At 36.2% G+C, this 14751-nt stretch overlaps 1 protein-coding gene across 2 annotated transcripts in view; it reads right to left on the bottom strand.

The window, feature by feature from the left end:
• C2H9orf85 (chromosome 2 C9orf85 homolog) overlaps positions 1 to 14751 on the bottom strand; it is a 61685-nt gene that overhangs the window by 20251 nt on the left and 26683 nt on the right. Inside the window, exons 1-2 of one of the 2 annotated variants that reach the window (XM_041744682.1) lie at positions 12898 to 12962; positions 4228 to 4334 (exon numbers count right to left, since the gene is read on the bottom strand). In XM_041744682.1, coding sequence (XP_041600616.1) covers positions 4228 to 4334; positions 12898 to 12960 — 170 coding nt within the window. In that variant the 5' untranslated portion in view covers positions 12961 to 12962. Of the gene's footprint in view, positions 1 to 4227; positions 4335 to 12897; positions 12963 to 14751 lie in introns of those variants that run through there. The other variant, XM_041744681.1, reaches the window with a different exon arrangement.

The raw sequence follows: 14751 nt of genomic DNA on the forward strand, positions 1-14751 counted from the left end.
GGTTATTTACAAGATTCCTAAACAACTTGGGACTGACCAAGCATAGTAATAATGTTTTTCATTTATCTTTGAGTTTCTTTTTCAAAGTCAAAACCAAGACTTTTGAAAGACGAAGTTTTATACAAAAAGATTTAGACCTGATCCACAATTCTTACATATATATAAGTAATCTTTAAGTCTAATTATGATTAGACCATTTGGGTGTCAAGGAGATGTTAGTGGCACCAGAGTAGCCTTCTAATCCCTGGTGGAGGAATCAAAAGACATAAGCCAAAACAAGTGGGAATTCTGCTACAGGATTAATGCTGACCTCTCATTAAGTAGCATACAAAGTGGTGGCTCATGTCAGCTCTTTTACAGAAAAGAAAAGCTGTGAAAAGCTGAACATTATCTTTACAAGTCTTTTAATTTATTTTTATAAAGACTTAAAGATGTGAATGTTCAATGATATTTAAAACTACCTTTACCAAAGGGTAGTACCAGGATCACATTGTTTGCATAGCACTAACAGGTGACATGCATGTTTATCCCCTTCCCTCTCAGGACCATCTTCCCATCCCCCTCTACCAAATACAAAGTTTCAGCTCTTCCAGCTACAGTTAGGACATGTTTTCCAAAAAGTCTCTGGGAATGATCCAGGGTTGTTTTCAGTAACTGGGAGAAACTGTCATAAAGAACATGATTATAAAAATCCTGGGGCACCTGGGTGGCTCAGTCAGTTAAGTGTCTGATTTTAAGCTCAGGTCATGATCTCAAAGTCCTGAGATTGAGCCCCACATCAGGCTCCCTGCTCAGGGGGGAGTCTGCCTCTCTCCATCTGCTTCTCCCCTAGCTCATGCTCTATCTCCCTCTCAAATAAATATATTTTTTAAAGATTTTATTTATTTATTCATGAGAGAGAGAGAGAGAGAGAGAGGCAGAAACAGAGGCAGAGGGAGAAGCAGGCTCTCTGTGGGGAGCCTGATGGGGAACTCAATCCTGGAACCTGGGATCACACACGGGACTGAAGGTGGCACTAAACCACTGAGCCACCAGGACTACCCTATCATGAGCTTTCCTGATCCAAGGACTGCAGCAACTCCAAGACAGGAAAGAGTTATTAACTCTTATTTATAAAAATTAACTTTTTATTAACTAAGTGTCCATATCCAATCATTCTTTTTTTTTTTAAGATTTTTAAAGAATTTTTAAATGTATTTATTTTGAGTAATTCCTACACCCAACGTGGGGATCAAACTCATGATGCCAAGATCAAGAGTCACATGCCCTGAGTGAGCCACCCAGGCACTCCATGTTATACCAACATGTAGAGAGAATCACTTTTCTTTAAAAAGATTTTATTTATTTATTCATAAGAGACACAGAAAAAGAGAAGCAGAGACATAGGTAGAGGGAGAAGCAGCTCCATGCAGGGAGCCCGACATGGGACTCAATCCTGGATCCCAGGATCACGCCCTGAGCAAAAAGCAGATGTTCAACTGCTGAGCCACCTAGGCGTCCTGAGAAATCACTTTTTTTAAAAGATTTTTATTTTGGGGGGACCTGGGTGGCTCAGGCTCAGTCAATTAAGCGTCTGCCTTTAGCTCAGGTCATGATCTTGGCTTCCTGGGATCAAGCCCCATTTGGGCTCTCTGCTTGCAGGGAACCTGTTTCTCCCTCTCCCTCTGCCTGCCGATCCCCCTGTTTGTGCTCTCTCTTGCTCTCAAATAAAGTCTTTTAAAAAATAAAGTGAAATAAAACAAAAGACTTTCATTTTTTAAATAGTCTCTACACCAACATGGGGCTCAAACTCCCAACTTCATGCTCCACCAACTGAGCCTACCCCTAGAAAACTATAAATCATATAATAGGTCTATCAACTAAAACTACATGGCTTACAGCACAAGCAGCTATAAGAATATAGTAGAAAAAAAAAAAGAATATAGTAGAAAACACAGTTAATTCATTCATGGAAATCTAGCCTTGGATAGCACAAACAGTTGCCAAATTTCCCTACAGCTAATTTGGGCCAGTGAGCATAAAATTCAACAGATTTGTTTAAAAGTATACTTTTGGAGGAAATGCTAAAGAAAATGAATAAAAGACTGAAAAAAGGATAGAGAAATTCATATATTTAAAAGGGAGTTGGGGCAGCCCAGGTGGCTCAGCGGTTTAGTGCCACCTTCAGCCCAGGGCATGATCCTGGAGACGCAGGATCAAGTCCCATATCCGGCTCCCTGCATGGAGCCTGCTTCTCCCTCTGTGTCTCTCCCTCTCTCTCTCTGTGTCTCTAATGAATAAATAAATAAAAATATTTAAAAACAAAAAAATAAAAATAAAATAAAAGGGGGTCAACTCCACCTAAACAAATACCAAAAATTCTGCTCTCAAAGAATGATACAGGAAGAAAAAATCTAGATAGCTGAAATTAGACTTTCTGTTAGGCTTTTATCTTTCAGTATTAAAAGAAGTATCTTATGCAAAATAAATCACCCAAATTAAAACATTCAAAAATGTTAAATATTCTCAAGAAAACACATTACCAAAAAAAAAAAAAAAAAGAAAACAAATTACCCCATAGCTTGAGTTACAGATTCACAAAAAGGTGGACATGATTTTTCAATTAAAATAAACGACAAAGGTTATACCATATTTATTATTTAGACTAACCTTCTAAACTCATATATATAAAAATATTACCACATATAGATTGTAGTAAATGTATGTAAATTCAAACTCATATGTGTAAAAATACTATCACATATATTAAGCTAATTTTTATATTTAAAATAATCATTTTTCTCTTGCAAGCAGCAAATACCTTCTGATATGGTTCTTACTCAGCTGAGCTAAAGGATGGAAGAAAGTAGCACCAGCATGTACATAATAAAGCTGATAAAAGAGAATACCGGAATTATAGAAAAACGGGGAGGTACAGAGGGATGAGAAACAAAGTCCAGTATCTTTTCATTTAGACCAAAATCTTCAAAGGAATAAAATTATAGGTTATCAATCTAGCAATTTATTTGATACTCAATCTAAGCCATTTCAGTAACCTTCATGTATTTTTTTTAAGATTTATTTATTTATTTATTTATTCATTCATTCATTCATTCATTCATGAGAGATACAGAGAGAGAGAGAGAGAGAGAGAGAGAGAGAGGCAAAGACACAAGCAGAGGGAGAAGCAGGCTCCATGCAGGGAGCCCGACGTGGCACTCCATCCCTGGACTCCAGGATCATGCCCTGGGCCAAAGGCAGGTGCTAAACAGCTGAACCACCCAGGGATCCCCAGTAACCTTCATGTATTGAATTAAAAACCAGACCTCCCCCCCCACCCATGCAGGGTGACAGATGGTAGCAAGCATAGCATAATGTATAAACTTGGGGACTCACTATGTGTATACCCACAACTAATATAACATTGCATGTCAACTACATTCAAATAAAAACTAAAACTAAAAACTAAAAACATCAGGCCTAGGGCAGCCCGGGTGGCTCAGCGGTTTAGTGCCACCTTTAGCCCAGGGCCTGATCCTGGGGACCTGGGATCGAGTCCCACGTTGGGCTCCCTGCATGGAGCCTGCTTCTCCCTCTGCCTGTGTCTCTGCCTCTCTCTCTCTCTCTCTCTCTGTATCTCTCATGAATAAATAAAAAAATCTTAAAAAAAAAAAATCAGGCCTGTTTCAAGACCCCTTTGGTAAAGACGATCCACAATAAATAACGTCATCTGGTCAATGGGAGAAGAATTTTGCAAAACAAACTCTCTCCTCTCAGCCCTAACCTACCTTTTATGAAAGATTCCATTAAAATGGTGCATTATTTATAGAAGAATGGGGTGGGGAAGGACGAATCCACTTTATTTTATTTTATTTTTTCAAGATTTTATTTATTCATGAGAGACACAGAGAAAGAGACAGAGAGAGAGAGAAAGAGAGCGGCAGAGAAACAGGCAGAGGAAGAAGTAGGCTCCCCCAGGGAGCCCAATGTGGGACTCGATCCCAGGACCCTGGGATCACGACCTGAGCGGGAAGGCAGATGCTCAACCACTGAGCCACCCGGGTGCCCCTGAATTCACTTTATAATGCAGGAATCAGCATGTTTAGATGAAATTCTACATGGGAGAATGGGAATTTTTTTCTCTATTTACCTTAATATTTAGTTGGATACAATTTTGAATATTGAGGAATGAAATAATAAACTATGATACATATATTATTAGTAAGGTAATTAAGAAACATAACTCACCATTTTTTAGGCTTTGACAATGGTTTATATTTGCTGTATTTTACACGCCATTCAAGAACTTCTTTACAGCGCTGACAAACTCCATCATGAAGCTTTGCATTAATTTTCTTAAACAGAAAAACAAAGTTGGAATTTCACCTGTGAGCCAGCATTGCAAACCCATGAAAATGCACATGAGAAATTTAAGTTTTTAAAAATAGTAACATAATTGAATCTGTGTAACATTCTATGATACACTATATATTTTTATATGCATTACTCAAGTTGGTTCTCTACAAAGGCAAAGATTCTTAACTAGATGTAGCTCAGAATCATCCAGGAAACTTTTTTTTTTTTTTTTTCATCCAGGAAACTTTTTAACCTCTTGGCAGGAGCATTTTAGATAGCCCTCCTCATTGATTCCGATGTGCACAAATGTTAAAATTCAAATTTATATAGTCAAGATATGTGCATTTTACTGTATGTAGGTAATAATAGGGAAGAAATAACAATGCAACAATAAAGTAGAAAACCTAATGCATATTTTAAGACTACTGTTTCCAACAATTCAAATCTTACCAATGAGAAATGAGAAAATACACTGAGAAATTATACTCCTAAATTGTCAGTCTCTAGGTGAGAGCAGAAATTATGACACCTGAGAAAGGAGTGTCAGGGAGAAGCAGCTGGAAGCAAAAAGGCATTTAATTCTTTAATTTAATATTTTTGTATTTTTAAAAAGACTTTGGGTTTTTTTAAGGATTTTATTTATTTATTTGACAGAGAGAGAGCAAGCAGGGGGAGTGGCAGGCAGAAGGAGAGGGAGAAGCAGGCTCCCCACTGAGCAGGGAGCCCAACTGGGGGTGGTGGTGTGTGTGGCTAGATCCCAGGACCCGGGCATCGCAACCCAAGCTTAAGGCAGATGCCTAACAGACTGAGCAACACAGGCACCCCAACATTTTTTTACCCCAACATTTGTATATTCTTACGTGAAGAAAAAATGTTACAAAAAATGTTGGTAATCTGATTTCTTCAAAACAAAATAAATGTGTGCATGGAAATATCTGTGCTGGGGAAAGGGATTTATGAAAGAAAAAAAAACATTTATTATGATTTTCTTCTCAAAATGTACTGGGAAATTAGGAGAATGAAAAAAATATAAACATGTCATGTGTTTTCCCCAATAGTTTTATATTCTATAACATATTCATGTGATTCAGGACCCAGAGTACTTATTTTCACTAAGTTCTCTGAGAATTCTCTAACTTACTTTGGCCATAAAAAAGCCTGGTCTTTCTTGGCCTATTGTCAGAATAATGAGAAGACAACATTTTATGTTTTCTTTGCTTCCTTTGTTTCCTTTTTTTAATTTCTCAAGAGGTGAAAGAAAAGGATCACAAAAGATGCAGATTCTTTGGGAGGTTATCTGATGCTGAGTTAAAAGTACAACTTTTAAGGATCTGAAAAAAAAATCTGAAACTTTTGAACTGTGCTTGATATTCTTTAAAGTTTTAAACAAGAAGGTAAAATAATTTGACAAAACATTTATTCAAAGAGAAAATATTTCAAGGGTGTTTTCAAGCCACAAAGTAAGCTGTGGATATATTATGTTTGATTTTACTTCTGTCGTAAAACACATATTCTGTTATTTATGAATTGTATATGGGTATTCCTTTCTCCCTGACTTAAATGGAGAGTTCCTGGGAAAATAAATTCTACATGACACTATATTCCTTCCTATAGTGGTCTGCTGTTGCCAGAAAGAGGGAAATCTGTGTCCAATACCAAACTCCTTTTCTTACCAAACTTGATACTTATCCCATGTAAGACTTGCTAAGAAATACCCAGAACTAAAGTTCACATTTCATCATTTGTTCTCATTGCTTTCTATTGCTTAGAATATCTTACTAAAAGCATTACTTGTACTTTCCTTAACTCTAACAGTAATGGGAACAAGCTAACGACTTGAACTATGATTACAAGATAAATGTGATATGAACTTTCTTAATAAAATATTCTTAGAATGCAAAACATTTTGTTACTTGCAATTTTATTATATATAACACATTCTGCTCGTTAACTAGGAAGCATTTTTTGGTTTCTTGTTTGTTTCTGTATCCAATTTCTGAGCACCAGTTCATCTTGATTTACAAAGCTGCACATAGCGTGGAAACTGGTTTCTTTGGGGTGGATTGGACAGTAGAACAAAACCGGTCTTTGTGGAAACTTGTTCTGTGAGTGGCGTGTGAAGCAGTATAAATGGAGATGTTGTAGAGAGTTCACATGACTAACAGGCACTACTACAAAATTGAACTTGATTTTGATGTGTTAAGAAATGAGAGTAACAATGAAAATGAATGGTACTCTCCACTTAAAAAGAACTGCAAAAAGAAAGAAAACTGTGCACCTTGCCTTATTGTATTTTGGCAATCTAGAAAAAGTGAATTCCAGAGATGTGAGCAATGAAAACTAAATCCTAGTTCTAGGAATCATTCTGCCCCAAGCAAAGAAGATTGCAATCTTACCTTACTCACACCTATGTTTACAACTAACCCAGTTTTGGCAATTAATTTTAGCATATTCCTCCTCGTAGAAATAATAGGTTATTAAGGTTAAGATTTAAGCATGTCCAAATATAAAATCAAAACTTAGTTTCATAAGTACAAAAGCCTTTAAAGATCATTCTTTAAAGCTACTTTCCAGAACTTTATTTATTTTTCTTTTAAGACTTTATTTATTTCTTCATGAGAGACACAGAGAGAGGCAGAGACCCAGGCAGAGGGAGAAGCAGGCTCCATGTAGGGAGCCCGACGTGGGACTTGATCCCGGGTCTCCAGGATCATGCCCTGGGCCAAAGGCAGCGCTAAACCGCAGAGCCACCCAGGCTGCCCTACTTTCTAGAACTTTAAAGGAAAAAAGCTTCAGAGTAAGATTCCACTGAACTTAGGAATCTTTTTTTTTTTAAGATTTTATTTATTTGACAGCGAGAGCACCCGCACAAGCAAGGGGAGCAGCAGGTAGAGGGAGAGGAGAAAGCAGACTCTGGGCTGTGCAGGGAGCTGGATGCGGGGCTCGATCCCACCACCTGAGATCATGACGACCTGAGCCAACGAAGGAAGATACTTAACTGGCTGAGCCACCCAGGTATCCCATGAACCTAGGAATCTTAATTAAATAAGAAAACCTTATTTATAAATTGAACACTTTTAAGTTAGAATAAACAGGGTGTGTCAAAAGAACCATTTACTTAATATATATGTAAAGTCTTAGCCATCCTTGACTCATATAACATATTTTATAGTAAATGTTATTCCTGCTGTTAACATTCTGTTGTCAGACAATTCATCTTTTGTAATGTAATGCGGCAATCTCAAGAAATTAGGTGAGGACTTTACCACCCAAGAGCCAAACTGTAAATATAATATCTGTATCAACAGGCTGATACTGAAAAATACATTATAAAATATAAAGTATGTTTTAACGGAAAGAAGATACTATTATGGGGGAAAGAAATTTGAATACTATTCAAGAAAAACTAATAATTTTTCATTAGGATTTTTTTTTGTACATCATATTCCCTTCAGAAATGCTAATAGCAAACAATGGCATATTTTGCTTCCCTTCATTAATTGGGAAAAAAAAGGAATTATAAAAATTAAAGTCAAGGAAAATGACAATTCTAACAGCTGCTGAAAATCCATTTCGAGGAATTGGTTTGTTCTTCCCCCTGCTTCATCCTTTCTTCCAAAATAAGGTTTTGGGGGATGCCTGGGTGGCTCAGCAGTCGGCCCAGGGCATGATCCTGGGGTCTCAGGATCGAGTCCCACATTGGGCTCCTTGCATAGAGCCCTCTTCTCCCTATGCCTATGTCTCTGCCTCTCTCTGTGTGTCTCTCATGAATAAATAAATAAAATCTTAAAAAAAAAAATAAGGTTTTGGGGCTAATATAGCTATAACAGTATTACCCCAGAAAATAGATATGTATGTCCTATTTATATTTAAAAGTATATATTTTTTAAATTTTCTAGTAATACCCCGTTATTATAAATTTGGTTAGAGGATAAAGGATCTCTAGATTTGAGAGCAAGAACTTACATGATTGATAACAATAACATAAAAATCTTTTAGGTTGTGACTTTCAAACTATAAACTCTTTTGTTTTAAATCCTTTTAATATGGCCAGAACATTGTTGGGCATCTTCAGAATCAACACAACCAAAAATAGATGAGGGAATCAGATTGAAGGCAAAGTGAGGGTGGGCAGGGAAAATGATGAAGCACTCAGGAGTGCAGCTGAGAAGTGCACTTGCTAGAGATGGAACCGCAAGTGAGATCCATGCTTTCTAAGCAGCCAGTAAAAAATGAGCTCCACTCTCCTACCTGCTTCAATGCTTGTAATACGCCCAAAAGCCAGTTTCTCAGAAGTAGTATAACTATTCTGGTGACTAAAACCCAAAGTCTAGTCTTTCCCAAAAAGGATCTCCTATGATACAGTAAGCCATGCTCTCAACAACACCCTTATGATATAAAGCATTTCACAGAACTGTTTTCTTTTTTTTTTTTTCAGAACTGTTTTCTACCAGGGTTCTCCAAGTAGTCTGGTGTTACATAATGTCAAATACAGTGTGGTAAAAGTTATTCTCAAGGGTACTATGTAGGTACATATGCCTGATATTAATAGAATCTACAGGAATGTACCCTACATAATAAGGTCATCAGAAATAGTATTTCTCTTAACTAAGTTTTAAAAACATTCACCTCTATTATGAAAAATTTCAAACATGCAGAAAAGAGTTCAAACAATACTAATACATAGCCATATTTACATTATCTAGAGACAACTGTTAACATCTTTTAACCTATTTATTTTCTCTGTGTGTGTACACTTAAAGTTACAGATATCAGGACTCTTTACCTCCTAAGCATATGTATCCTAGAAATTTTTTCCTCTAATTAACTACACTACTGTTACACTTTAAAAAAAAAAAGAAAAATAACCCTCATCATTGAATGTAGCTGGTCTATATTGAAATTCCCTCACCTTCCTCCTGCCCTCTAAATCAGTATTCAAGTACTATTTGACAGTTATCTCTCGTTTGTTCTACAAGAATCCCTCCCCCTTTTTTTTTTGAGAGAGAGAGAGAGAGAGAGAGAGAGAGAGAGAGAGCGTAAGGGAGAGGGGCAGAAGGAGAGATAAAGAATCTGAAGCAGGCTCGATGAGGGACTCAATCTCAGGACCCGAGCCAAAATCCAAGAGATGCTTAACCAACTGAGCCACCCAGGTGTCCCAAGATTTCCCTCTTTTATCCTCTCTTGCACTAATCTTTTTGAAAATAGCAGGTCTTTGAAATTTCAAAGTAGTATCTGAAAACATCCCACATTCTGGATATGTCTGATTGTTTCTTCATAGTATAATTTAACTCATTGCTTTATGTGCTATATTTCCATAAAATGGAAGTTAGGTTTAAAGGCTTGTTTAGATCCAGGTTTAACATTTTTTGGTAAGAGTAGTTCATATGTGCTGCTGCTACACACTTTATATTACTCCTCCTAGGAGGCACAAAATGTCCAGTTCTCACCTAGTCAGGGATATGAAATTTGCCTTGGTTAAGATGGTGACTGCCCTGATCTCCTCAAATTATAAAGATTAGCAATAATCTATGCAGGTCATGTTAATATACTGTTCCATAATATATTTCATCTCATGGTTCAGTACCCATTCAAGATCCTTTGCCTGAATTAATTAATTAATTAATTAGGTAAGCTCTATGCCTGATATGGGGCTTGAACACACAACCCTTATATCAGGGGTAGCATGCTCTACCAACAGAGTCAACCAGGTGCTCCTGAATCAATCACTGTAAATGCTAACTATATCATTCTTTATATATTCATTAAAAATTTTTAAAAGGTTTACCAGCTGGGGGCACCTGAGTGGATCAGTCAGTTGAGCATCCCTCTCTTGATTTCAGCGTAGGTCATGATCTCAGGGCTGTAAAATAGAGCCCCATGTCAAGCTCAACTTAGTGCAGACTCTGCTTGAGATTCTCTTTTCTCCTCTACCTCTCCCCCAACTTGTAATCAATCAATCAATCAATAAAATATTAAAAAAGATTACTAGCTGGGGGCACCTAGGTGACTCAGGGAAAAACATGTGACTCTTGATCTCAGGGTCATGAGTTGGAGCCCCACACTGAGTGTAGAGATTACAAAAGTAAATAAATAAACTTTAAAAATAATAAAAAAAGAATAAAAAGGTTACCAGCTGAAGTCAGTCATTATATTTTAATATAATGCATGTATTATATCTACATATAATAAAATCGGCCCATTTTAGATGTATTAAGTCTATGCATCTCACAACCAAAATATAGCTATTTTTCACTACTCTCTGCAGGTCCTGATATGGAGACCTACATTGGGCTCCCTGCTCAGTGGGGAATCTGCTTCTTCCACTGCCCTTCCCCCTGTTCCTATGTGTTCTTTTGTCTCTCTTTTCCTCTCAAATAATAAAATAAAATCTTAAATAAGAAAATAAACAAATAGATAAGAGAGTTCCCTTGTGGCCCTTTTTTGTCGATCCCTTTTGCCAATCCCCAGGCAATGCTGATTTTTTAATCTGTTCCCATAGTTATGCCTTTATCAGAATGTCATATATGGAAATATATGAATATGGATAAAGTATATGCAGAGCTCATTCTTTTTTATTGGTGAATGGTATTCCATTGCACAGATGTGCTACAATAACATTTATTCATTCACTATTTGAAGGATGTTCAGGGTTGGTTCTAGTTTTGGGTGGTAATATTTGCATACAAGTTTTTGTGTGGACTTATTATTTCTCTTAGGTGAATACCTAAGAATGGTATTGTTGGATTGTGCAACCATTTTTTAAAAGATTTTATTTATTTATTCATGATAGAGACACAGAGAAAGAGAGAAGCACAGACACAGGCAGAGGGATAAGCAGGCTCCACGCAGGAAGCCCAACGCAGGACTCAATCCCGGTACCCCAGGATCGGGTCCTGAAGCTGAAGGCAGCGCTAAACCACTGAGCCACCAAGGCTGCCCTCAAATCCTATTTTTAAATGTTTAAAAGTACATTTACATGTTTAAAAGTGGTGTGTTTTTTTTTGTCACAAACCTGGGAAAGAAAATTATCATAACTGAAAAAAAATAATAAAAAAAGAAAATTATCATAATTGGCACGGAATTCAAATTTCTTATAGCTATAACTAGCCTTTGGTTTGATCATATTTACAGAACACTTTTGGACTCAACTTTTCAAGTGGATAAATATGAAATGGGACAGGGGAGAAGATAGAGCTCAACCAGAAATCCCTTTTGTATTCTGTTCCGTAGTCTGCAAACTTTGTTCATTTTCTTACTGCTTAATTTTGCAACTACAGTGGTTCTTTACCTTTAATACTTCTCCCCACTGGGTATTAACAATGGCACACTAGGTTATACAGTTTTCTTATAAGAATTACTTTTGTAGATGAAAAATAATTTACAGATGAATTTTATAGATTTAAAACAATATGAGCAATTACATCTAAATATTCATATTAGAGAAATGTTATAATACAGATAAAGAAAAAAAGGCAAGTCTTATCAAAAAAGCCATAATTTCCAGCACTTAAAGTATATTTACAAAACTTTCAGTTTTTTCTGTACATGTTGTTTTATAACCTGTTATTATTTTTTCACATTAATATATATTTTGAAAGCTTGTTTTTATTCGCTGCATTATATTCTCTCCGAGTAATACTATCATTTACTTAACCTGTTTCCTGTTATTTGACAATTTGGCTGCCTCCAATTCCTGACTGAATAGATACAGATACATAAATATTTTTTAAAGTAAGCTCTACACCAACATGGGGCTGGAACTTATGACCCCAAGAGCAAGAGTCACACACTCCATCAACTGGGCTAGCCAGGTGCTTCTAATTGTCCCTTTCTTGAATCAAGTACATAATTACTTGGATATGGAAGTAAATGTTCATAATCTTGCCTATAAAAATTTGCTTTGCTTTTTATCCAGGTAGTTAACATTTTAAAAAGAATAGAAAACACTGCCATTTCCTTTTCAAAAAGAGAATTTAAAAATACTCTTGCTAAAATCAACTTAATATCACATTTAGACCACCATTAATATATCATCCAGGATATCAACATTGAGTTCTATTACTTCAAACTTTCAAACCTACAAACTCTTTTTTTAGTGTGATAAAGCAGTAATAAATGTGAACGTCCATTACTCTCAGAAATATGTTATTTGGATTAAGACACTGAGTCTTCCTATTTTTATGTATTTTATTATTTCACAAAATGAGCTGGTCAAATAAATAGCCTAGAAATACTTTTGAAGTGAGTTCTGATAGTAAAACTGATTTTACTGTCATTTAAGGAAAAATATAAAACAAAAGTTAAAAAAAATTAAAAACAAAAACAAAAGTTACTTTGGGCTTATTTCTTTTTAGGAAACCATTTATTCAATATAGCTAATTACAGATTAGCTGCCAACATTGACAACAATTTTTCAGAAAAAATTCAGGTCAAGCCTCCTTTAAGCAAAATAATACCTAGGGTTCTAAAATACTTACTATACATCCATACATCATATTCATAAATATTTGAATTACCAATATTTGATTTTTTACTATATAAAATTCTTAAAAAAGATACCTCAAGCATAGGGACATCTGGCTGCTTAGTCAGAAGAGCCAGCATCTCTGATTTTAAGATCATGAGTTTGAGATCCATACTGGGTGTAAAGATTACTAAAAAGAAAAGTAAATTTATTTATTTATTTATTTATTTATTTATTTTAGAAAAGTAAATTTAAACCCAACACTAAAAAACACAGAAAAAACAAAGAAAATGGAAAAACAAAACAAAACAAAACACAGGAGCACCTGGGTGGCTCAGTAGGTTGAGCTTCTTCTGACTCTTGATATCTGCTTAGGTCATGATCCTAGGATTATAAGATAACCCCAAGTGGGGTGCCATACTGGGCATGGAGTCCACTTGGGATTCTAGCTCTCCTCCTTCTCCTCCTCTCCCTCCCCTCATGTACACACATTCTCATGTTCTCTTTCTCAAAAACCCAAAACAAAATGATACCTAAAGCATAAATTGAGGTATATTTCTACTATAAGCTAAAATAACTTTCTTCCCCAAAGTCTACTCTATCTTCTTTCCATCTACTCTGTATTAATCTTAAGTCCTTAAAGAATCAATACCAAACTGAAAGTTTAAATATACTTCAGAAATACCCAAACTGCTCCTTTTACTCAATATATTTAAAATATGAGCTTTTTATAGTCAAGAAATAATATTTGTGTCCTTCTCCGAGTTTTTTTTGTTACTGCTGGAATCTTTAACAAGTGACATCTGTGAAAATAAACAATTGCATTTTCATCCAAACACTGAATATAAAATGAGTCCTGATCATCCCAAACAGAAGACTATTCTCTCAATAAGCGGGTAGAGCCATTGTCAGTTGGAATTATACAGAGAGGGCCTGTTACAAACTACCCAAACTACCTACTGATTTATTTCAGCAGCCAAGCAAACTACCCAGATTTTCACTGACAAACTTAATGCAAACAGACATCTAAGTGGAGTCACACCTCCCTACAGGCAAAAACATGCCATTGCATTATCTTCTAGCAGTAGAGAAATCTATTTTATTTTATTTTAAATAATTTATTTATTTATTTATTCATTCATTCATTCATTCATGAGAGACACACACACACAGAGAGAGAGAGAGACAGAGACACAGGCAGAGGGAGAAGCAAGCTTCATGCAGGGAACCGTGGGACTCAATCCCTGGTCCCCAGGATCACACCCTGGGCTGAAGGCGGTGCTAAACCGCTGGGCCACCGGGGCTGCCCGGGAAACCTATTTTAAACAGTATTTTTACCCAAAGTATATTTGCTCATTTACTCTAAGAAAATTAAAATAAGTTAGTGCTGTGCATTTTAACAAGTAAATATTTCTAAAAGATACTAAACAACCAGAACTGCGTTGTTAAACTGATCATTCGCTTTTTAAAATGTCAGTCTTTTCTTCCTCAAAATTTTGCTGTAAATGATCAAAATGTCAATGGTTTTATCAAAAATGATTTTTGGGGCAGCCCTGGTGGCACAGCCGTTTGGCGCTGCCTGCAGCCCAGGGTGTGATCCTGGAGACCCTGGATCGAGTCCCACGTCAGGCTCTCTATATGATGCCTGCTTCTCCCACTCCCTGTGTCTCTGCCTGTGTCTCTGTCTCTATGAATAAATAAAATAAAAATCTTTAAAAAAAAAAGATTTTTGTCTTTCCTGAAAAAAGACCTTACAAAGTAGGATTGTATCCCTAACTCCATTTGCTCCTTCTCAAGATCCTTTGCTGAGGCTTCTTCCTCTGCTTACCCCTTAAAAACATCCATCCCCCATTTTTTATTTAGTCATCCATTCATGCATTCACTCACTTACTCTGTCTCTGTCTCTCCAACCAAGGTGGCTGCTCAGTACTTTCACATTATGTGTTTAC

Source organism: Vulpes lagopus, chromosome 2 (assembly GCF_018345385.1).
Source record: "Vulpes lagopus strain Blue_001 chromosome 2, ASM1834538v1, whole genome shotgun sequence".
NCBI lineage: Eukaryota > Metazoa > Chordata > Mammalia > Carnivora > Canidae > Vulpes > Vulpes lagopus.